The sequence below is a fragment of the Culex pipiens genome, chromosome 1 (genome assembly GCF_016801865.2).
Source record: "Culex pipiens pallens isolate TS chromosome 1, TS_CPP_V2, whole genome shotgun sequence".
In the NCBI taxonomy this organism is placed as follows: domain Eukaryota; kingdom Metazoa; phylum Arthropoda; class Insecta; order Diptera; family Culicidae; genus Culex; species Culex pipiens.
This window is the reverse complement of record NC_068937.1, coordinates 85,944,105-85,968,484: the sequence shown is the minus strand read 5'-3', so window position 1 is coordinate 85,968,484 and position 24,380 is coordinate 85,944,105. Positions and strand designations below refer to the sequence as shown.

Here is a 24,380-nt window from a genome sequence, read left to right as displayed (position 1 = left end):
AAACACGTCTCTTACCATAAACGCAATCTACAGGATACAACACCGGAGCAGACGAATCAGAAGCTCCCGGATCAAGCTTTTACATCACCAAGGAAGGTGGAATCGACTACGAAATTGTACTGCTGGCAGTTCACTGCGTTTTCAAACGAGATACGCACATATGTACGCTACGCGTACTGGAAACGGGATTAAACATTTGTGAACTTCTGCTGGACCTGGGAGTTCTGAAACTGAGCGAACACGCACACACACTCGCCATGGGTATCGTGAAGCGGGCATTGCTCCACTTGGGATGTCCCCATGGGTGTAACGATGGTGAGAGTTCGTCGTTCATCGATTCTCAGCTAGCATGCCAAGGAACTATTTTGATCCGTTAATTCACAGGTAACCGTGGGCCACCTGCCGAGGTACTTCGAACCACCTGCCATTCTATCCTGTCTCGTTTGCTTCGCCAAGCCTCTAAACCGTCAAAGGCTTATCTCCGTAATATGATTAGGACAACGCAACTACACGAGTTGATTGAGTTCTTCCATGCTTTTGTCGGATTTTGCGTTGATCCCAGCTCTTTGCTGTCGCCACTAAGTAAGTACCATTTCACCGACCTGGATAACGACTCGTTGGAAACGTTCAACAGGAACCCATAAATGAATGGTTCATTCCAATCCTTCACCTGAGTAATGCAACCATATTGTTTGTTGGAAGTTGTAATTTATTCACAACAAGTGAAAAAAAAGTTACACATTTGTTCTCATTGAAAACGTTGAAGTTCAATTTTCGAAGCCGATTTGATTTTCTTTTTCGTTGTAAACAGCATGACACGCTTGTAGAGGTCAACGTTCACCCGTTCTATATTAGGATTTGGAAACAAAATCGTCAGATTCTCTTCTTACCACGCAATATTGCCCTGTGCTCGTGTTTGGAACGAAAGGCTCTAAATCGACTGTTATGTTCGTTATTATTATTTTGCGTACAAGAGTTTTCCACGCAGAAATGTGATTGCAAATTGCTATATTTCAAAAATATTTTTCTAAAAAAAAACTAAATTTTTCTTTCTAAATATCGGTACGTACGATTAGTCGCATTGTGAGTTTAGTTGAATTATGTATTTCAATTGCCACCTTTTCGTTTGGATTTTGCCTCGATTTTCCCTCTTCAATTCTCCCCAACACTGTGGTTTTCCACCAAACCACTCCCACATGCCAGCCAGGCAAAAGGGACCTTGCGACGAGTGTGCTTATTTCACTTTCAACGCACGACTTCAACATCATTTGTTTGCGCCGAAAGGAACGGTAAAAGGACGATGACGACGAGGCAGATTTTTCGTTTCGCCTTTACAATTCTCCTGAACTGTGTGTGTTGTGTTATGGTATAACCCTACCTTCGGCTTAATGTAAATCTCTTTCTCGAATTGGCAAACAAATCACATTGAATGTTCGCATTAATTCATCACGTTATAATTTTTTTTTTTTTGACGAAGTTGATACAATTCATGAAACACGAGCGAAATGCGTGCAAAACACAATCAGAGTGTGTAGGCTTGGGGAAGTGAAATCAACACCAAATTCCGTATTGCACACAGTTATGCTGAGTTATTGGCTGATCCAAATTGCTATCCTTCAGTAATCGTTGAAACATCTCTATTTGTTTATTGTGTGAGTATGTAGTAAGTATAAAATTGCGTTCCTACATGTAACTAGAACATATTAAGACAAGTCATTTTAATTATAATACAAACTTTGCACACAATAAAATAATTTCTGTGTGAATACGTAATCAAATTTGTCATAACTAAACCTACCTTGAAAATTAACTTTAGGGTTGTTAGTTGAGTTTAAAGAATCGGTTCTCTTTAATCCAGAGATTTGATACTATTTCTGGTAAATTAGAACAGGTTTGAATACAAATTCAAGAATGCCTTTAGTTCAGACATAGTCTTCCAAATCAATTTGAAAATATTTTTTCTTACCATAAGGAGGTCCAATCCCGGATACCTCTTCTTTGAAATCCCTTGAATTTGAAAATTAACCCATCACTAGGTTAAATTCCAAATTTTTGATCGATTTGACATTAAGGCGCTCCAATTTGTATAGGAAAATTGTTAAAATATATGAAGAAAACGACTTTCAGTATTTTAACGCGACTATCCCAAAAACACATTTGCTTTAGAACTATTAGATAATGCCATCGCAAATATATTTGAAAGTCCAGGTCCCCCTCTCACTTTAAATTTAGCCAAAATATATTTCTTCGAAAAACTTAATAATGTTGATGGAAATAGAAGTTTGATCAACTTTAAACAATGGTTGAGCTCGTATAAAAATATTTTGAATTTTAGTGAAATTCCTATGCACAGTATCGCTGAAAGCATTTTTAGCATTTTTTTTTTTCGGTGCTATGTTTTGAATCCTAATGATGGCAAAACAGCTGAATTGGTGTATAATGCATTTAAAACTTTTTTTTTCATCCAAACATTGTAACCATGCCTTATAATTTTAATATATTTTTTGGCTCCCCCCCCCCCCCTTTTCCTCTCCACCAGCTCGACTTTGATCAGAGTAGAGAGACATAAACTTCAAAAAATATTTGCAACGGCCCAAGCGCCAGACCACAACAAACAGAAAGCAATGTTTTGGAGTGTACTCACTTCATAGGAAAATAATTCATACCCTCTTTATACTAATTGGCATTCTCCCAAAGATTTTTTCAACGCGTAGTTACTTTCGATGTGTACAACACCTATCGCTATTTCCAACTTCGACACTGTTTCTTCATTGCTTGTGAAGTAGTTGCTTGCACGTATATGTGTTTCATCTATCACCTATTTAGACCATAAAAGACCATCCAAAACGCTGACCCCTGACTACGGTATATCAGGCGGACAAGGTGGATATGCTAGCAACTTTGGCAGTGGCCTGAGCGGTGGACCCGAGAGTGCCGTCATAGCTGCGGTGTTCAAAACCTTGGTTACGCGTTTGGTGGACTCACTGAAGGATTTGAAAAGTCAGGAAAACATCGCCCTATACTGCGACGTTCGACAGCTGGTAACATACGTGAAAGGAGCGCACGGTGGACCGTTCCGTCGGGTCGCACTCAGCGGCGTCTTGGCTGTTACGCCCAGACCGAACAAGCAAGCTCCCAACATGCAAACTACACGCGTTATAAGGTACGGGTTCACTGTTGATATCCAAAAGTGGTTCAATCGAAATGATTTTTTTTTTTTTTTTTTTTTTTCAAACAGACATATTCCTCCGAACGACATCCAGACGTTCCAGCAGGACGAAAAAGCTCAGCGAAAACTACTGTTCAAAAAGAAAAGCACATCTTCCACGTGTGCCGTAAGTAAAGTCGATGTTGTTTTGGTGTTGGATGTTGAATAATAAACTCGCAAAAATACGCAGTTTGTACCACTGTTATTGCAGAGCTTGTTGGAGACGGAAGGTTTAGATCCGGAGCATTGTCGCATAAGCCAAAGTCCGATTTACAGCGCTAACTTACGGCGAAAAGGAGCTCCAACACGCCCTACCTTGACACCGAGACATAGCGAAAGGGCTCTACTTTCGGACTCGACTTCAAGTTCCGAGCGGAACTCAGTCGGAAGACTGAGCGGTATTGTTCGCTGGTTCCGGGGAGGTTCGAAAGATCGCGAATCTATTGATTTGGAGGTATTATTGTATATTGCTGTACAATCAATGCGGATCATACACCCAGCTCATTTACCCAACAGAGCCAATCCGGAGTCATGGGAAGCTCGGAGATTGCTAATACCTTTATGCGGAAAGGATCGTTGAGTTTCCACGCCCGTACACGTGCTACAGAGGGCATAGGACGTTCTATTCAGAGGGCTCGAAGACGCGTCGAGCGGCGCCTCGGAAGGTTCGGCATTGGCAAAGGAAAGAAGAAAATGGACGGCAAAGAGGACGTCTCTGGAAGTTGTGAGTTGCATCGAAAGCCTGAGACCTTCTGCTTACTGTAAATAATTATTTTCAACCCCCAACAGACTTCAGCCGCCGCAGTTCCTTCGACACGGCTGAAGGGCCACGCGAGTCGGAAGTGGTCGTCCTGAAGGAGCGACGCCTGATTCCGATCACTCCCTTGCGCGAAGGAATGGCTCGCTTTTCTTTCCTGCTGGAAACCTGTGCTCCCGGCTCCATACCGGATCCCCCGTTGATCGCGGCGTTGCTCGATCTCCCGCAAGCTCCAATCGTGGCACGTGCCGCACTGCTGATCGAGTGTGCCCACTTTGTGCACCTGTGCAATCGGGGTCAATGGCCAAGCTGGATGAAGCAGAACATTCCGGCGTTCAGGCCGTCCGGTCCGGCGATGGGAAATCGAACCTCAATGGCTGCCGGGGCCCGGCGGATACATATTCTGCAACGCGCTGCAGGAAAGATGTTCCATCAGGAATGTATACAAAGATATTGTAGCATTGCACTGTTTTATTATATTTTTTTAAATATAATTTAGTGGGGTGAAGCACTGGGATTTCGATTGGATGATTTGCTGAGTACTGAGCGGAAGAACTACGATCAATTCACCACGAATTTGTCCGATCCAGAGAGACAGAAACAATTGTTGCAACAAGACGAGGAGGAAGATTTTCTAGACGAGAGTAGGATGATCTTTTCAAATTTCAGGAACAAACCAAACAGTGCTTTCTTATTTTAGTGAGTGTAAACGCCAGAGGGAACGATTGTCCGCCAGCACTGAAACTAGTGGCATGCATTTTGCTCTTGGAAATTACAAGCTTCCTGAGGGAGACATACCAAACATTACCCAAAGCTTCCAGGTTATCAACTAAGGAAAAACAAGGACCTTGGGATAAGGTTTGCCGGTGAGTATAGGAAAGAAATAGTTCACAAAAATCTCCACATTAAAGACTCAATCAATTTAGCGAAACAAATCGCCGCTGGTCAATGGCTCTAAGTTCGATGGGACACTCACAAACCTCGGCGCAAAGTTTACAATCAATCGCCGGGCAAACTGAGCGCAAAATATCATTCGTTCTCCAAGAGCCAGATAACGAGTCTGAGGGTAGTAGCAACACCACCCTAACCATCCAAGGCGAAGAAATTGTGCAGCGTAAGTGGCGAAAAACTCCATAATACATTCTAAAAATCTTTCAAATGTTACCTCAACCCTTAAAATTTGTAAACTCCCCCTGTCTTAATGCATGACTCACCTATTCATTCGACAACTGTAACCATGTGCTCTTGATATTGTATGTTTCCACCCTTTTTCCAAAAGCCCCAAAGCGTTCCATCACCACAACGAGAAACTTCCTTTTGAGACGTGGAACAACCACAACCCCCGCCGGTGGTTCCTTCAAGCGAAGATCGCTAAAATTAAGACGTGGAGCTAAGGATCTTAAGGACAATGATGATTGTAATGTCTTGTAGTGGATGAAACTCCACCTGAGCCACAAAACTAATCTTCCAACTCTACCTTCCCGCAGATCCCGTCCGGCGAACCGATTCCATTCAATCCCGACGGAAGGTGTCCTCACTGTCCGATCGCAGCGACAACTCGGAACCGGGTCAAGTGAGTGGTGGAGAAGAGTCTCCCGGAATACTGAGCGATGATCATGATCAGCCGCCGGAATCGCCGTGCGACTCGAACGAGTCGGACGAAACGGCTAAGAATCTGCCCTGGTTGAGATCAGTTACGGCGCTGTTGAACTCGTTCAATTTCTACTGCGATCATCAGAACTTTTGCCACCCGTACTGCTACCGGAGGCACATGCGAGCTGCTAGCAGGCTTGTTAAGGCGGTTCGGAAGGTGAGTTTGGATTTTCATTTACATTTACAGTCCAGACTCGGTCTTCCGAAGGCCTCGGAAAAATTTCACTTCGTAGAATAAAAAAAACATTTTTTTCGCTGTCTTATTTTTTATTGTTGGGCTTAAGTATGACCCGTCGTAGAACTCGAATTTAATGTTTAAAACAATAAAAAAAACGAAAAAAAATTGTTCGTGATTCGATTATCCGAAGTTCCAAACAAACCTTCGGATAATCGAAACATCGGATAATCGAGTCTGGACTGTACTTTCCTTTGAAAAGAAGCACACCTTAAAGTTAGGCCGTCCATCAATCTCATGTAAAATGGATCCTTACTGTAATGTGCCTGTGTTCAATTTTTTAATTTGCCAAAAATCTACACAATATTTGCTAAAATTTTACTTTTCGCCATGTATTATGGTTATGGTCATAATTGAGTCTAATACGATAAATGTGAACATCATTGGCGTGTAGGCTAATTTCTTGTGGTAAATTTTGGTTTATGGTGATTTCTAAAGATTGTGAATCTCCTCGCGCCCGCTCAGGCGATACGCTTTTTTCCGCGATTTCTCTGGAGTGACGCAACATTTTACAATTTATACGTCTCGCTAAATCTACAAATTGCTTTCAAAAGAATGTAAAAACATAACAATGTTCTCGAGAAATCAACCTTATAAAAAGCGTAACGCCTGCGGGTTAACAGGGGTTTTAGTGTAACTGAATTAGAGAAATCAGTGAAAAACGAAGCACAAAACATAATTCCTGTGTGTATCCAGTTATATAACGCCCCGATCGACTGTTGTCAGCCCGACTTTATAATCCATCAGACTGGTGGGGCGTCACATTATTCAGAGGGATTAGTTGCAATAAGTTTATCCAGTAGAAGGATCTTTATTCCACTTTTGGATAGAAGGACGTCACACTCATTCTTATATTGTGATTTCAATTGTTATGTTATGGTAAAATAGCTAGACAATTGAGATAAAGATCCATGCACTAGAAATATATAAATAATACAAACAAATGTATAAATAATTTATTTACAAATGCTAATAACTACGTACATAAGAATTGTAATCAGCCATACCAGATATACAGATAAATCTGTATTATACAGATTTTTCGATCCCAAAAATCACAAAAATCTTTCTATACAGATATTTAATAAATGCTTTGATTTAAAAATTTCAGCAATTTAGTAATTTTAATTATGCTTCAATATGATTAAAATGCTTAAATCTGTTGTTAAAAGTCTAAAAAAATCTTCCATGGCTTTGATGGCTATGGCTACAGATAAAATACAGATTTATTTTTAAGAAAATACAGATCTCCCATAAAATAATCTGGCATCGTTGATTGTAATGCCCCGACCGAGGCGTTACACTTCTCAGCGGGTAGATTCGATATAGCATAACAGAAGTAACGCATTGAAACAAGACATGTTCACAGTTGCGTAATTTTATGCTATTCCCTTAACGTTATCCGGCAAACTCAACGCATGCGCACCCCGTGCCAAATTTAAATATAGCTCTAACATCCCCTCCATCATCAGCCTCTTTAGCTCAGTGGTAGAGCGCTGGTCTCGTAAACCAGCGGTCGTGAGTTCAATCCTCACAGGAGGCAGCGGCTTTTCTTTTTTTATCAAGTTAATCCGTAATTTATTGCAGGTTTACGGTGAAGAATTTGGTCTAGTTCCAATGGCCTTTACCAACGTGACCGAAGCAGGCAAAAACAGCACTAGACGGGACCGCACAAAGCACGGCAGAAAGGTGTCCGAAGGCTCGTCGCAAACTTCGCCATCGAGACGGAAGGATAGCATCCCGAAACGGGACAGGTTTTGTTACTATTCGGAAGGTTATTGGAGTTAAGTTAATCAATGTTAATTTCCAGGATCATCCAGGATGACTCGGAACCGAACACATCGCAGTATTCGCAACGCCCAGAGGACAACAAGAAAACACAAGAATCTCCGCTAGTTCTTAAATACATTAAAAACCACGTGCGTGATTTGTTCCACGTGCCACTATCAACGCTAGTCAAGGGAGCCTCTGTTCTAACGGAGGAACAATTCGTGGAGGTCACACCGGTGGCTTGGGAGCTACTGCTTGAATCCAACCAGGAAGTATCGGCTGCGTCTTCGGCACTCTTTATTCTGGCGTCCGTCAAAGCTCCAACCACCGCCTCGGAACTGATGCAGCGTGCAATGAAGAATAAAGATCCGAACATCCGAATCGGAGCCATGCTACGCTATCAGGTGCTGTGGAAGAATCGCTTCCAGGTGTGGCCACGCATGGAGGAAGGCGCTCACCTGAGCTTCAAAATCCCACCTCCAGGAATAGAGTTCACGCTGCCGTCGCCGAAAATCGGAATCGAGAGCCTGCCGGTGGTCGACCCACCCTGGTGCCCGCGACAGCAAAACAAGGACATGGAAGTGACATTGAACCAAGAACGACATGTAGCTATCTGATGCAAATCATACACCAAACGAAGAATTGAATTCAGCTGAAATTTAAACCTCACCTCTACTTTTGTTCTAGCGCTCGCTGGTGACGGCCACGAAGACCCGCAAAAAGCAGCAAACGGAAGCAATTCGTCACGCCATTCAAGAACGGATGGACAAGCAACGCTCCGAGCGGCAGTCATTCCTCATTACCACCATCCCAATAACACAGCTGGCCGCATACGAGCCAGGCCTCGATCACAGCCCTGGCGAGAATATCGACATAGAAGAGGAAGAGGATGGTGCCCGGGCCCACGGAGCCATTCATGCCGCCCATTCTGTCTTCCCTTCCTGTCTTTGTTCCTCGGTAATGCAAATTGTGGCCTGTCTCGATGATGCCGCTGTCAACTCGGACGGATGTGCCGTCTACGAGACCGCTTACCAGGTCATTTGGGTTTGTTTGGTGGAGGACTCCGCTCTCTTTCTACGCTACGTGCTGGAACGACTTACCCGGGATCATCAGCAGCAAATGTTTAAACTGCTCAGACACTTGATTCGATTTGTTCCAAGACTTCCACAACAGGCTGCCTTCGCCTGTTATAATTACATCATTGGATACGTTATGTTCTACGTGAGATCAACGCACGAATGTAGTCAACAGGTTTGTGTTAGCCGTTACATCTTGCTATCCCCGTTCCACTACACCACATCTGTAAACTTGTCGAGGATGGTAGCCGTGCGAGCAAAGGCGCATCCTCCTTTAACCTCTCTCAACAATAGTCACTGGTTTGAATCTCGATATTTGGATTATACTATATAGTTATGCATATCCCATTTTCATTCAAATAATATATGATCTTGATGTACTTTGCAATAGTATATCAATCATAACAAAATGGGTAAATTATAATAGTAGTATAGGGTGAGAAAGATCATTCCCATATCATGAATATCCTTCTCAATGTATTACTGAACATGTTTTTTTTTAACACTGAGCAATTCAATGGATGAAATATTGGATGTACCGTAAACGGGGGTGACTTTGATAGGTTTTTCAAATGCCCGTCAAATTAATATCTAAACATTTTTGAGAATTTTGAGTATGTAAACATAAAAGGATAGCTTATTATCGAACATATATGCAAAAATGTGACTGTTACATTGGATGTATCAAAAATGTCACCCGGGCTATCAAAGACACCCCAGTTTACGGTACTATTTATATGACCATCATTGCATCATTAGTTCATCCATACAAGGCTGTATACAATTTTGGCAGCTGTCCATACAATAAGGCTATTAAAAAATATTCAAAAATACGTACCTTGAGAACGGATATCTGATCGATTTGTAGTGCTTAGGACTTCCGTTTTACGCATAATTGTCCCATGTCATTTTTGAAGGATTGTGACATTATTTGGATGTTTTCAGTTTAGTTCGACGTATACTAAAAAACCCATAAAACCTAGTTATTTATTCGAAAACTCATTAAAAACATCACCAAGTGAGTTTGTCCCATCGTTACACTTCTACTACGTATCACCATGATTTGTTTCACGAAATCATCAGTTTTACGAAGCATTGTTTCTAGTTTACCTGTTTAATAACAGAGATTACAAGTAAGAGTAATAAACTGCTATCTGGTGTGATTAGGGAGACATAGTGTGAAAACACAGGAATCGGTTTTCTCAATTGCACGTTTTTCACATGGGACATTCTGGCTTCGTTAACCATGGAGCCGCATGGTACCATTTGAAGGAAAGAAAATTCACACTTCAAATTATCATCATAATCAGCTTTAAAAACATTTCATCCAAATCTCTAATCGTCACACTGCTCAGCTGGTCGGATCGGCCCTTTCAGTTCTGTGGATGGTGGTCCACAGCGTACACGGAATCATGTTTAAGGATCTGAAGCAAATCCTACGCAAGGAACAGTGCGATGCATCCATTTTGCTCACGGCAAACGTTCCCTCTGCGAAGAAAATTATCGTACACGGCCCTGAAGGTGAGGATTTATCGCGTTGGTGATTACGATTAGATTGCAACTTTTTATTTGTTTTACAGACGAAGGTGGAATTCCGTCGCAATTTCCGGTTCAGGAAGACACACAATTTACACAACTGTTGACAGAGTCGCTGGATTTCTTCGGAATCGACGAGAAAAAATTTAACCAGTACGTTCTGGTGGACTACAAAACTCAGCAAATTCTGAACCCCAATTGGTACGTGCGCGATCTGTACTTCTTCAAACGCTCCCAGTATCCGCAGCTGCGTCTCGTTGAGATGAAACCGGAAGAAGCGTTCAACGCACTGCAGAAACAAGAACTGTACAAAAAGTTTGTGGAGATTGGTAAGGTCCACCTTACCTGGGCCATCTTGAAAAATGTGGATATGGTGGTGCAACGAGTTGTGTTTCTGCACGAAGAGCTGATGAAGCTACCATCTTTTCCGCGAAAGGCTCTGGAGGTGGATCTGGATTTGCACCAGGGTGGTGAATTTGGCAAGGAATTACTCGGATTAGACGTTCTGCACAAGTTCATGTGGGTTCGTCTGATTGCCAGAATGTTCGAGGCGATGGCTGGCAACTTTGCGTACTCTGCGGATATTCAGTTATTTTTGAACGTTTTATCGGGCGCTGCTTTGCTTCACTCAGAGGACTCCTGTATCCTGCGCTACGTTACAGCAACGTTCATCAACGCGGCGTTCAACTTTAAGAACATCTTCTCCACCAATGGATATTTCATGATCATGCCAACATTGTTACAAGTGTATTCCCTGCACCAGACTAACAAACTCGTCACCACTACGATTGAGTACGCGGTTAAGCAGTTTTACCTGCTCAACAGAAAACCGTTCATTTTGCAAATGTTTGGATCTGTGTCGGCCATTTTAGATACAGATGAGGATGGTGCATACGGCGAAGCACACAAGGTGCAGTCTAGTTGCTTGTTCAACCTGTTGCTCAGTTTGGAAACGCCCTCTCCAGATCCATTGAATATCGCGGAATTGGTCAAGGAACCCAAACCACTTAAAGCTATCGATTTTTGCTACCACGATGAAGACGAAATGGTTACAGTGCTTGACTGCATCACTTTGTGCGTTATGACGTCATCCTACTCAGCGGAAAGCACAAGGGGTTACCAGATGCTGGTTGGTTTGATCCGATGGATCTTATTATGATCGTATAAACTCCAAACCCTTTTTTACAGATCATTCTGGAAGCCATCCTACCTTGTTACATGAAACAGATGCAATCGCCAAGTTACGTTCCCCTGGAGGGAAAAAGTGAACGAGATATTATACTACAGCTGGCCGTAGCCATTAGAACCATGGTTCATAACTGCGAAGGATTGTCCAAGTATGCAGTCATTCGTCTCTTCGTCCTCAAAGATTAACCTTCATGTTTTTTAGGAGCTACAACGGTCCCTATCGCAACAGTCCCGAGCACAAGGGTTCAAGCCAACGGAACTGTTCCCGTGGGCCGCCTTGCTCACCCGGACTAGACTTTGACGAGGAATCTCACTCCAAGTACGTCAGCGACGTCGGTCGCACCAAGATTCTGAACGAATCTGTCGAAGATTCCGAAACTATCCGAGCCGAGTATCGCCGTGCCCGAGACGTGCTACTCTCCCTGGTTGGAGAGTTCATAACGATGGCCTCTACCCGTTTGAACGAACTTGCCCGAAAGCAGGGAGATAACAAACCGGTGGATCTGCTAGACGTCAAGTGTCACGTTCGGCTGGCGGAAATTGCGCACTCCCTGCTGAAGGTGTCTCCGTACGATCCTGAGTCGATGGCATGCAGGGGTTTGCAGCGATACATGCAGTGTATCTTCCCGAGGGCTGAATGGGCTGACGATCACGGTATGAAGCCCACGCTGGTAACGATCTTACGCAGGCTAGATAAGGTGTTTTTGAAGATCTCCAAGAAGACGTCCATAAGGGTAAGTTTTCCGAAACTGAGCACGAGTTTTTAACCAAATTGTCTCATGGTTCCAGCGAAATACGGATTGGGAAGCCGCGGCAGGTTTGTTGAAGGGGGTGCACGAATCGATTGTGCGCTACCCACACGTACTCCATTGGCGTGAAATGAAGTCTCTGCTGACAACCGTCCAGAATCTAATCGTCAACGAGCCCGGAAATTTTCCGGAGGGAGTATCCAGTGCTGGGGCTGCCCTTATGTCCAAGAGTCCGCCTCCGTTCTTCTGTTCGCAAGTCGTACGATTAGTGTCGCTGCAAGTGGTCAGTCCGGTGGATTCTCTTTCACTCGGTTTGGAACAGATATGCGGAGGTAGCACCGAATTTCCGACCCAGGAAAAAGCCGAGAGCTTCCTCATGCATCTGATCATGCCATTGTGTTTGAAGGTCTGCAGTGGACGCAACATCTCGGAAATCGGCGAGCTAAAGCAATCCGATGTCTCGTTTCTGGTAACGGCTATTTTGAACGCGATGAGTCCGGTCGCAGGAAGAACGGCTCAATCGGGTATGCAGGGTAACCGCACCGTCGGAGACATTCGAGCCGGATCACTTACATTCACCGGTAGCCGGGATGCAAAGCGCCCTGCAAAGATCTCCACCTCACTTTACCAGGCCACGTTTTTGGCGCTGAAAGTGTTGTGCATTTGCTTCGAATCGAGGCTCTCCAACGAGTGGCCACGAATTGTACGCGTTATGCGAGACTTGGGCAGACGTAACGAGGCTGCTCCAGAGTTGTGGAATTTTTTGGAATTTGTGGTCACTCAGCGGACGCCCCTTTACATTGTGTTGATGCCGTTCATTTTGCACAAGGTTGGTTTCAATCACACTTCTGGAGCAACATTTGAAAGGGGCGGTACGACATTGCTCTTACGGCCTTTCTTCCCTTTTAAACGCGTGTAATGAAAGGCCGTAAGAGCAATGTCATACCGGCCCTATCAAATGTTGCTCCAGACTTAAATTAAGCATTCATTACGGATCATTGCCGATTTCAGATATCGCAACCGCCAATCGGCGATCATGAACGACACATGCAATTTTTAATTCGAGAACGCATGAGAGGAATGCCACCACCAGGGGGAGTTAAATCAAGAGGAGCTATCTTGTTGGAGCTAGCGCGGGAAATTAGAGATTTACGGGAGGAACTAGAGGAAAAACGTTACGGTAAATTGAACGAATAATTCGTCTTGCTCAATCAAACAATCTTTTTCTTCAGATCGGGATCCTCCGCCCCCGGAACCACCTCGCCGGGAGGTGTCAAATGTACCACTGGCGTCGGATCCCCCTTCAAAGCATACTCAGCGACCGTCGCTGATTTCTATGTTCACTGGGGGACCACAGGTTCCAAGTTTTTCGTCATACCAGCAGGACTCGCGCAGTGGAACCGGCGTTTGTACACCAAGTGACACATTGTCCCAGCACACGTTGCACGCTCCTCGGGGAGAATCTCTGTCCAGTTCAACAACCACGACGAACAAGGATGGCCTCGGGGCGGACACTCAAAGCGGCGACGGAATAACTCTTACCCCGGGAATAGTTCCGGAGGGTTGCATTATCAACAAGGGTCCCCTCTCTGGTATAGCGCCCCATCTGACCCACTCAATGTCGATGCAACCTTCGAGCAAGGTGCAACCTCCCAAGTTACGATTCGTGTCGTCGGTCGAGTTCAAAACCTCTTCGGGAGAAACTTCGACAACGCCGCTTTCGCCGGACAGCCTAGCGGACGATAGTTCCGGAGAAAATCCAAAACATCGCCTCCAGCGATCGCGCGCCCAGAGTCGCAAGACTTTCCGATGCCGCCGTGGTGCAACCAGATCGAACAACAACCAGGGCATGGAAGCGCAAAATCAGCCGCCCTCAATATCATCCATCGTCAGCAGTGGCGGTGCTGGCGGCATTTCCGCTCTTCCGCCAAGCGTGGCTCCGATCGAACCACTGGAACTGATCAACAAGAATATCGCCGCAGTTGGTGACCTTTCCTGGGACTCGGTGTCCCAAACATCGTCCACATCGGGCTATCGAGACAACTACAGTCTCCAGACAGGGCTGCTCTCGCCGGATGGTTCCTTTACAGGTAAGAATCGTTTGATAAAATATATAGAAAAAGATCACTTGTGCTGATCACTTGATCGATGTTGTGGATGGCAAAAGCGATAATTTTGTTGGTTCACGGTTAGTCTCGAAAAGCAACAATCCGCACGTATTTTCAAACCATAACCTTTTACAACCCATCCCGACAAAAAAAAATCATAACTTATCCCCAATAACAAGCCCCGTCTCCACCCACTAAGTAATGTAACGACCCGATCAGTCTGATGGTTGAATGAAATCGGGCTGACGAAGGCCGATCGTGGTGTTACATTTCTCAGTGGGTAGATGGGCTTCGATATTAAATTGTCGAAAATCAGTTTTGACATAGGACTATGTCTCTACTTACTATATTGGGGGGCCAGTTCAGAAATTCGATCCAAAGCGTCACATTTGAGCGTTCAAAAAAAAGGGGACATTTCGAACGCTTATATCTTTTTTCCGTGTGAATTAATCCAGACGGTTGAACCACCAATCGAAAGGGGAAGACTTCAGCTATCGTTTAACTACATAGAAAGTTTGACTAAACATAGTTAAAGCACTTAAAACATGCAATCAAAATAAGTAATTTTTCAGTACAAATCGGACAGATGACCAATCAGAGCGAGCGTATGCATTCGAGGCCGCGCCCCTTTTGTGCCGTTCTCCGGCTGTGCCGCTATTTAAGCAGAAAATTTCGCAAAAGCAAGTCACTTTGGAACGAGCACTCGAACTGTGCACATCGGGCCCAGCGTTGCCACATGTACAGATTTATCTGTCATGGTACAGATTTTCAGCAAAGATCTGAGTACAGAATCTGTACGTACAGATGACAGATATTTGGGTCACCGTACAGATTTGTACAGATTTTCAGATAAAACAGATTCTTACTCAAAATGATATTATTGAATAGTTAAGTTATTGCAATTATCTCAATATTTAAGAACTTTTCATTGATTAAATCTAGTTTAACTTTTGAAACATTTAGAAATGGATCATTCTTATATTTTTTAACGGTCTTAGATCCAGTTATGCTAGAATATTTTGAACTAGCAATCTCTCTCAATACTAACCCCCAGTACGCCGCGGGTAATTGGCTCCCTTCCACTAACATTTACACACAAGATCCTCTGTAGTTACTCTTAGGTTTAAGAGAACTGTATTTACAAAAGCAGACTCATTGCTAACCAGGTTTCAGTACCGACAAGGACCTAATAAACATAATTCATAGCATAGCATTTCGTTCTAATAAAGTTATAACATAATTTCCAGCATTTCCCATTCTTCTCAAAAATGATTTTGAAATGAAGGAGAACACAGGTAAAATAAAATCTTAAATACTTCAAAAATTTAATAAAAGTTGTAGTGAATCCAACTGAAATTAATGAGGCATAAAGTTTATTGTATTTTTTTTATTAATTTGAATATATTTTTAAATAATATGAAAAAAAACATGATTTTTTTTATATCCATAATCTTGCTTATTGCATTTAACGCATTTTTTGCAAAAAAAAAAGTTTGATAATAAATATTATCTTTTAAGCATTCCATACTTTACATGCACTAAATTTGAAAAATATTTACAACCGCCTTGTAGGGGAAATCTACCCTTTCCAATCAAACACCTATCTTCGTCATATGGAGAGTTTGATGCTCGATTAAAGCTCCAAAAATACTATTTGGGCTATAAACTTACCAGCAACAGCACCGCCTCGAGTAAGCACGCAAATGTATGCCACTTACTGGCCAAAAAGATCACATTTAATGCACTTTTGATCATAATTTGTATTTTGCGAGACCACTTCTCATCATTTTGTTGGCACACACAGTGACACACACGAGAATCCCTCAAACGCTTAATGAATATCGCCAAAATTAACTTTTCACTTTCGCTTACTTTTTCACGGCGCTTAAGATATGAAATTGCTTCCAACTACCGGCAACATGTTCTTTTGATCATTAGTAAGGCACTCACTTGAAGAATAATCCCGAAAAATGTAATAAATTAGCAAGCGCCATCAAAAAAACAAACGCGCCAAGTCGTTTGACGTTTCAATTTTCACTTTGCATTCCAACCGAAGGCTGAAGAAAACCGAGCGAGAGACGAAGGCAAAAAAGAACAAAGGCTGGCCGTCAACACCACCAGCAGCACAGCCAGCGATGCCAGGAAACTTTCCCTATAAATGCCACTTTTCGTGAGTGTTCGTTTGAACTGTCAGCGCAAATGGCAACACTCGACAGAGTGTTGGAAGAAAAAAGAACTAAGCCGATATTAGAAAAATGGGCGTGGCCCAATGCATTCGCCTCGATTAGAATACCATTGGGAATTTTTTTTTGTTAAATGCTTGGTAAAGAAATAGAATAACTTTTAGTGAAAGTGAAAATAAACAGAAATGTTCACAAAAACTTGCTCTACTCGTTGGTGTACTTGGTTTTAGTAAAATTCAAGGGAGACTCTAGATTATCCAGCATCATTCAAACACGACCGCTTATTAGGATTAAAATGGGTAGATTTCCCCTAGTTGCCTGAATATTAAAAATGTAATCCTCGTTTTTCAAAACATTATTTGTTTCTTGAAAGGTAACGTCATTATGTCACATTAAACTATTTAGTAAATGGAATTAGGCCAAAGTAAATTTTATTGAAAGTTTTCGATAAATTATGTTTTGTACCGTCAACTGGGTCGATCGGGATTGCAGTCTGAATATTATGGACATGGATTACAGTCTAACATAAATTCTTAAATTCTTAAATTCTTAAATTCTTAAATTCTTAAATTCTTAAATTCTTAAATTCTTAAATTCTTAAATTCTTAAATTCTTAAATTCTTAAATTCTTAAATTCTTAAATTCTTAAATTCTTTAATTCTTTAATTCTTTAATTCTTTAATTCTTTAATTCTTTAATTCTTTAATTCTTTAATTCTTTAATTCTTTAATTCTTTAATTCTTTAATTCTTTAATTCTTTAATTCTTTAATTCTTTAATTCTTTAATTCTTTAATTCTTTAATTCTTTAATTCTTTAATTCTTTAATTCTTTAATTCTTTAATTCTTTAATTCTTTAATTCTTTAATTCTTTAATTCTTTAATTCTTTAATTCTTTAATTCTTTAATTCTTTAATTCTTTAATTCTTTAATTCTTTAATTCTTTAATTCTTTAATTCTTTAATTCTTTAATTCTTTAATTCTTTAATTCTTTAATTCTTTAATTCTTTAATTCTTTAATTCTTTAATTCTTTAATTCTTTAATTCTTTAATTCTTTAATTCTTTAATTCTTTAATTCTTTAATTCTTTAATTCTTTAATTCTTTAATTCTTTAATTTCTTAATTCCTAAATTCTTTGATATTTTTTTAATTTTGAATTTGAAGGATTTTAAATTTTTGAATTATTAAATTATACATTTTTTATTTTATTTATTCTTATTTATTAGAATTTGTTATTTTTAAATTTTGTTTTGTATACATGTTTCTTTTTATTTTTTTAATCTTAGAATTTTTTTTTCTCAATTTTGATATGTTGTTTTTAATATTTGTATTTTTGAATTTGTGCGTTTATGAATTTTCTCTTTCGTCTACTCCTTTTCAAGCAAAATACAAAATCCTTCCTTTTAATTTCAAGATTCTGCTTTTTGAGATTCGGCATCATAAGTCAATTTGGAATTTTCAATATTATAATATCGATTACAAAATTATTGATAAATTTATAACTTTCAGTTGCAATAAAATAAACAAACTATGAATATTTAATTTTTTTTACTAGAACATTTTGCAAACAAACATCGCGCGAAGAAACGTCTTTCCTTGACCGTTTCTTGGGCGTTTTTTTATATGGAGTTTTGCATTCCTTCCGAGCTGCATATCAGCATTTAGTATTGTCATAAGATTGTTCAAAACGCACGTTAAAAATTTTTTTTACAAAAAATATACCGTACAGATAATGGTACAGATATTCGCCATGCTTGGTGCAGATAAGACAGATTTTTGGACCCTCTGATACAGATGAGCATGTGGCAACACTGACGGGCCGGCGCGGAGCAGCAGCAGCTGCAGCCAATAGAAGAAGAGGACCAGCATGCAGAAGGAAGAACCCCAGCAGCAGAAGGAGGAAATTCTTACAAAGGCGCACCAAGCGAACCGGTGGAAGTTACCATGATGTGGCGGTTCTCATGAAACATGGCCATTTCGACAGTGGTGGCCAAAACCTGGAGTGGCCGGTGCCCTCAAAGCAGGTTCCCCCGGGGCCCGGAGGGCCTTTTACAGAACCATACGAGTTGTGGCAATATGGGTATCAAAATTCATGATTTTTGATACTGAACATGATAATGGCCATTTCGACAGTGGTGGCCAAAACCTGGAGTGGCCGCTGCCCTCAAAGAAGGTTTCCCCGGGCCCGGAGGGCCTTTTACAGAACCATACGAGTTGTGGCAATATTGGTATCAAAATTCATGGTTTTTGATACTGAACATAATAATGGCCATTTCGACAGTAGTGGCCACAACCTGGAGTTGCCGGTGATCTCAAAGCAGGTTCCCCCGGGGCCCAGAGGGCCTTTTATAGAACCATATGAGTTGTGGCAATATGGGTATCAAAATTCATGGTTTTTGATACTGAACATAATAATGGCCATTTCGACAGTAGTGGCCACAACCTGGAGTGGCCGTTGCCCTCAAAGCAGGTTCCCCCAGGCCCGGAGGGCCTTTTACAGAACCATACGAGTTGTGGCAATATGGGTATCAAAATTCATAGTTTTGATATTGATCCTGCAAATGGCCATTTCGACAGTAGTGGCCACAACCTGGAGTTGCCGGTGCCCTCATGGAAGGTTCACCTTGGGGGAACATTTATGACAATTTTGCCGACAAATCTATGAAACAAAATAAAATAATCTTATTCCAGATTTCACTAGCAATCCAGCAAAGCAATCCAGCAAAAACTCATTCAAATTGTTTGGTCCTATGTCTTTCGGTTATGTCTCTGACATATCATCTTGAACTTTTTTAACCATTTTTAATAATAATATAAGCAAACATTGGAAAAGAGAATTCTTTTATTTTTAAGGAATGTTTTGAAAAAAAAGTATTTTTCAGGAGTCAACTTTTGCTGTATTTTTAACTAATTGTTTTATACTTTAACTTATCTTTAAATTTCAAAAAATCAAGTAAATTTTGCAATATTTTTATTATATTTCTAAATGATGTTTGACACACTTTGTGCGACTTAAAAGCTAAAAAAATACCAATCAAAACACAAAAATACAAGACAAAATACTTAAAATAAATGAAGAAAACATAAAACATCACATCACACACATGTCAAGATTGAAACATTTTTGATATGAAGAGTGACAACATTGCACGGAGTGCTTCTTCTAATCTCAGGATTAAAATAGAGTTTTGGGGATCTGTTAAAGTCAAAAGTGAGGCACTGTGAGCTGCACAAAATGGGGTTCTCACTCAATTTGGCCCAAAATTGACGTGCGAGAAATGATCTTTTGAGCGAGGGAAAAAGTAACTCGAAAAAGAAAATTTGGCTGTAGAGAGTTAAAAAAACAAAACTTTCCAACTATCAGTTGAATCAGCCAAGACGCGATTATCCAAAGTGTCAATTATTAGAATGAAAACATGAAAAATCTAGAAAATCAATGTATTATTCTTATTTTTGTGATCGTATCCAAGTTAAGCGACCACAAATTTGTGACATTCGAGTGTATAAGGTGAAACTGCCTCGACTCGAGTTTTGAAGCACCTGTAAAAAAATACCGTTTTAGTTATTTTCGTTGCTATCAAACTTCTTGTACTCTAAAATCTATTTATGAACTCGATAGATTGCTAAATAAAAATAAATAAATATTTCACACCAACCAAACATTTTTTTTTTAATATTCTTCACAGGAACTGCCCTCGGCGGCCGCTCGTCGTCGCAACACTCGTTGCTCATGTTGTTCGAGACGCAGGACGAGGATACACTAATCTAAAGCGTTTTATACACACATATTTACAGTTGAATGTCTGTTTTAACCAATTACCGATTTTAAACTGCAAGTTTTAATCACCCGATTGCATGCAAAACGTAGCTAGTTGTTACTGTGTCAAAATATGAAAAAGCAAAGTAAACTTTAGGTGGAAATATTTAGAGGTAGCACCAAATGCAACTATCAAACAATAAAAAAGCGTAAACAGTTTAGAGTGTTGTTAAAGGCTTTCCATGTGTGATATTTAAGTTAACAAAAGGGTAGACAATGTTTTAAAACCAAACGAGTATTGTTTTTAAAAGTGTTAAAACAGGTACAATTTTTTAAACTGGAATAAATTTTTGCGAGTAGGTGAGGAAGTTGGTCCATACAATCTTATGACGCACAAGTATTGTGAACAGAGAGACAAAAAAAATCACAAGTAAATAAACCAAGCAGTATTCGAGAGTACAGAAACCCTGCAGGAAGATAACAATGGTTGCCAAAATATTTGCAATAAGCAAAACCAATACGAAATAACCAAGTCTTATTTATTTTACTACAAACGAGACATAAATCCCACGACGAAAATTAATCCCACTGGAACAGATGTTTTACGAAATTGTTTTATATTTTACACTGAAAATCGTTGTTTTGATGAATGATTAGAAAACAGTAGAAGAACAGTAGTAGAAGCCCAACGTTTATATGAAGCATATATTTAGAAAGTGAAATATATAGTTAACCGTTAAACAATGTTGTGAGAATTATTTTGTCGTTTTTAGTGGACTTTAGAATACAGTGGAAAAACCCAGGTGGTATTTTATAGATAAGCAGTTTATTTTTAACGCAATTTAAAAAGGAAGAAAAAATGCGACTACTGCACGCGTACACAAACATAGGACACACTTACACACAAACACACGTGAATGTTAACATGCCAAATCTATTTTAATCAAACACTTTAATATGTAACTTAACGAATGTATCGAATGTTTACAGAGAAAGTGAAAAGAACACATGCCAAAGTAGGAATGAAATCATCGAAAATATGCCGGTCACTGATAATCAAGTATTTGAATGTTGCATAGTTATAGCGAAAAGTGTAGTCAAAGTAATAGCATAGCAAGGTTTGAAGTTTGAAATGATGAAAAGAAATCTCAAGAATTGCAAATTTGTTCAAAAGTTCCAATAAGAACTTTGTGAATGTGCCAGGAGATCACAAAGTAGACACGGTATCGTCCCGGCTGATGGTGTCGGTAAAGTAGAACGATAGAAAATGCTCGGAAATATTTAAAAATAGAATCATAACGTATGAACACACATAGTGAAGGGGATTTTGAAACTCGATTGGAAGTGGTTTGTGTCCTGACTAGATTCACAGTAACGCATTGTAACGATGTTGTGAGTTTCAAAAACAACTTTACGGAATGATTTCGATTGAATGAACATAGCTGGAACGTGTTAGTTAGCAAAAAGGAAATAAAGTGTGATTAGGAATAAGACTACTTTTCGGCCGGAAAAAATTGTAACAGAAAGAGCTAACAGAAGATCAATGGAAAGTATTAAAAACGACAAACTGCACAAGAAACTGCAGCACGGTTACTAATCCACAGCAAGCACTATAATCCCTAGCAAAAACATCGTAAAGATAGTCTGATTTACATGTGATAGAGCAAAAATCGTTGATGTTAATGTGTTGCACACGATGAACCCATCAATAAAGAAAAATAAAAATTGTGCAATTTAGGTAAAATGTTTAGACAACGCTTTTCTGTACATCCAAACAAAGAAATATAGGTGTTCTGGTTGACATGATCGTGTATTATTTTTTTTCGGTAATTCGGTAATTTCGGAATACACCCTTCCGGCAGCAGCTGAAGATTCATGCAGTCCCACGTCGCATGTTCGGGTGTAGACCTACGGAAGACCTTGCCGCGAGGATAGGTGAGTAAGACTATAATACGAGCCACCTACGGCATAATTCCTCGGGCTCCCCAGGTCAACCATAAGCTACCCCAGGTTCTCCGTGCAGGACACATTGGGGGTAGAAAGCGGATAGAATATGCAAAAGATCAAAGTAGGCCACGAGGCATACTTTTAAAGTGGTTTGTATCTGCAAAGGAATTTGTATTAACAAAAGGATCAAACATAAAAAGGCGATACTAATTAATACTTCCCTGCGACCTTGGAGGTCTCTCGGTTGGACATATAGCCGTGGACACCATACTTGGTAGCAATCCTCGTCAGTCGGTGTGGTATTGATCACAGCTGGTGTTATCCTGCGGTTGCGTAGCAAGTCAGATGCTCGCTAATTCAGTTTGAAACGAAAAGAACAAAAGAGAACACAAGAAAACATTAGATTCTGATAGTGAGTTTCAACTCAGCTGTAAAGTGTAATATCATATTAAATATAAATAATTATAATTATAATTTCACCTCATGATTATTTACAGACACTTTATTTATTTTGCTTTCACTATCACTTTCACTATTTCTTCGGGTCGTCTAATTTTCGTCGTGTTCCGTACTTGGAGAATTCCGCATAACTTATCACTGCTGGTTTGTAGTGTCATGTCGAACATGTTACAAGCTAACACAACAGTGGCATAGAAACAGAACTTCACAAGCACGGGAATTTGCACACGACCTCCCAGTGAATTAATACCGAGCTCTAACTATTTTCATACTACTATTACCTAAAATGTCCAAAGCAGCTCAGTAAAACTCACTGGGAGCGTTCCACAATTTAGCCCCATCCGGGGGGAGCTTATCCCTTTGTACTATAATATCTCAAACGTTCGACACTACGAGGCGTAAGAACCGCGGGGAAACCTGCAGGGACTTTCTTTGCATTAAGAGCTATCCAAGGTGTGGTAGACTGCGAGGTGCAGTAACCAGCTCGGAGCTCGAAATAAAGTAGACAAGTCGCCTAGATGTTCCAGCCGAAAAGACTCCTTTTTGTTTATTTGAACTCGGGTATTTATACTAGTCAAATTTGTTGCATCACATGTAATTTGAGTGGTGACACTTACGTGCTACAGTATAGACTTCTGGAGTTGGCTTGTACTGGGTTGAACCCTTGCGCTGGCTCAGCAGGAGTCAGCGTCCCGGCCAATTGGGTACTAAAGCCCTATGTCAATTTTTATGTACAATGGTAAAAAACACGATTAAAAACCATTTCTGATCACTTTTTTTCATTTTAATGCAAAATTTTTTTTTGACAAGACAACATTTTTTCGATGGATCAACTATGGTCCCCTTGGAACGAGCTGTCAAGTAGGAGCTTTTCTGTCAAGAAGGACCGCGAGGTTAAATTTTCAAAATTGATTTAAAAATCCATTTTAAACTCTTTGTGGTCGTACAAAGGGTCATTGTACTCAGAAAAATAAGCTTTATCGTTGTAAACAATAATATCAGCAATCTAAGCTTCATTTTAGGACCCAATTGTCGATGAACCGAAATATGGTTCGAAAAAGGCTATACGCAAGCATCAGCAATTATGCTTGCGCCAAGTGGTTCTAACTGTGTGTGGGCTCTACAGCCAGGCAGGGTTTGTGTTTTGAAAGACAAAAAATGGTCTTGTTGTGCGAGGTCCGGGCATGGTAATAAAAATGGAAATTAAGTGTGAATGGGTATGTTGGGAATGCAGTGGTGTTCAGACTATTACAGTACCCTCGTGTTTGTTTCCTTTCAACCGTAGTCTAGGTAGTCCAACAATGTTCAGTACAAGTTTGAATCGAAAGCAATTGCTTCAACAGCTGAACGGATCAAACTGTTGCTTCCCTTGCTGAACTAACTATTCTCCTGTTACTAAGGAAACAAAAGGATAAAACATCATGATTTGATGTTCTAACAGGTACGTTCAACTAGCCAGCTGCGAGACCCATCAGCCCGGCCGGGAACCAGTTCATATCTGTCGAGTACAGCATACGGTGTGGTTCACGAAATATCAAATACAGTGAACACAACACTAATGCCATACATATGGACTGACGGGATGGAAGCACGTGGACACCTCCCCCCATGATCGTGTATTATTTATTTTTTTCGTAATAAATCGTAATAAGAAATTAATTAAACACACACACGCACAATTCTAGATGCTCCCGGAAATCATTCCCATCAATGAACCGTAGATGTGAGGAAGGCATCTAAATATGGATTAAGAAG

At 40.6% G+C, this 24,380-nt stretch overlaps 1 protein-coding gene and 1 non-coding gene across 2 annotated transcripts in view; both read left to right on the top strand.

Moving 5' to 3' along the window:
* The window catches only part of LOC120425107 (protein unc-80 homolog), a 39,939-nt gene extending 18,629 nt beyond the window's left edge, over positions 1 to 21,310 (top strand). The window contains exons 15-37 of the mRNA XM_039589501.2: positions 34 to 315; positions 385 to 582; positions 2,827 to 3,163; positions 3,239 to 3,335; positions 3,399 to 3,662; positions 3,725 to 3,932; positions 3,998 to 4,401; positions 4,465 to 4,609; positions 4,666 to 4,831; positions 4,877 to 5,079; positions 5,245 to 5,382; positions 5,453 to 5,775; positions 7,441 to 7,607; positions 7,664 to 8,228; positions 8,311 to 8,874; positions 10,055 to 10,220; positions 10,280 to 11,364; positions 11,424 to 11,572; positions 11,626 to 12,157; positions 12,213 to 13,001; positions 13,184 to 13,352; positions 13,405 to 14,262; positions 20,149 to 21,310. Of these exons, the coding sequence (XP_039445435.1) occupies positions 34 to 315; positions 385 to 582; positions 2,827 to 3,163; positions 3,239 to 3,335; positions 3,399 to 3,662; positions 3,725 to 3,932; positions 3,998 to 4,401; positions 4,465 to 4,609; positions 4,666 to 4,831; positions 4,877 to 5,079; positions 5,245 to 5,382; positions 5,453 to 5,775; positions 7,441 to 7,607; positions 7,664 to 8,228; positions 8,311 to 8,874; positions 10,055 to 10,220; positions 10,280 to 11,364; positions 11,424 to 11,572; positions 11,626 to 12,157; positions 12,213 to 13,001; positions 13,184 to 13,352; positions 13,405 to 14,262; positions 20,149 to 20,231 (7,892 nt within the window). The 3' untranslated portion in view covers positions 20,232 to 21,310. The remainder of the gene's footprint in view (positions 1 to 33; positions 316 to 384; positions 583 to 2,826; positions 3,164 to 3,238; positions 3,336 to 3,398; positions 3,663 to 3,724; positions 3,933 to 3,997; positions 4,402 to 4,464; positions 4,610 to 4,665; positions 4,832 to 4,876; positions 5,080 to 5,244; positions 5,383 to 5,452; positions 5,776 to 7,440; positions 7,608 to 7,663; positions 8,229 to 8,310; positions 8,875 to 10,054; positions 10,221 to 10,279; positions 11,365 to 11,423; positions 11,573 to 11,625; positions 12,158 to 12,212; positions 13,002 to 13,183; positions 13,353 to 13,404; positions 14,263 to 20,148) is intronic.
* On the top strand, positions 7,325 to 7,396 carry Trnat-cgu (transfer RNA threonine (anticodon CGU)). Its single transcript has one exon. It is a non-coding gene; the product is annotated as a tRNA-Thr (tRNA).
* Positions 21,311 to 24,380: the final 3,070 nt, after the last annotated feature.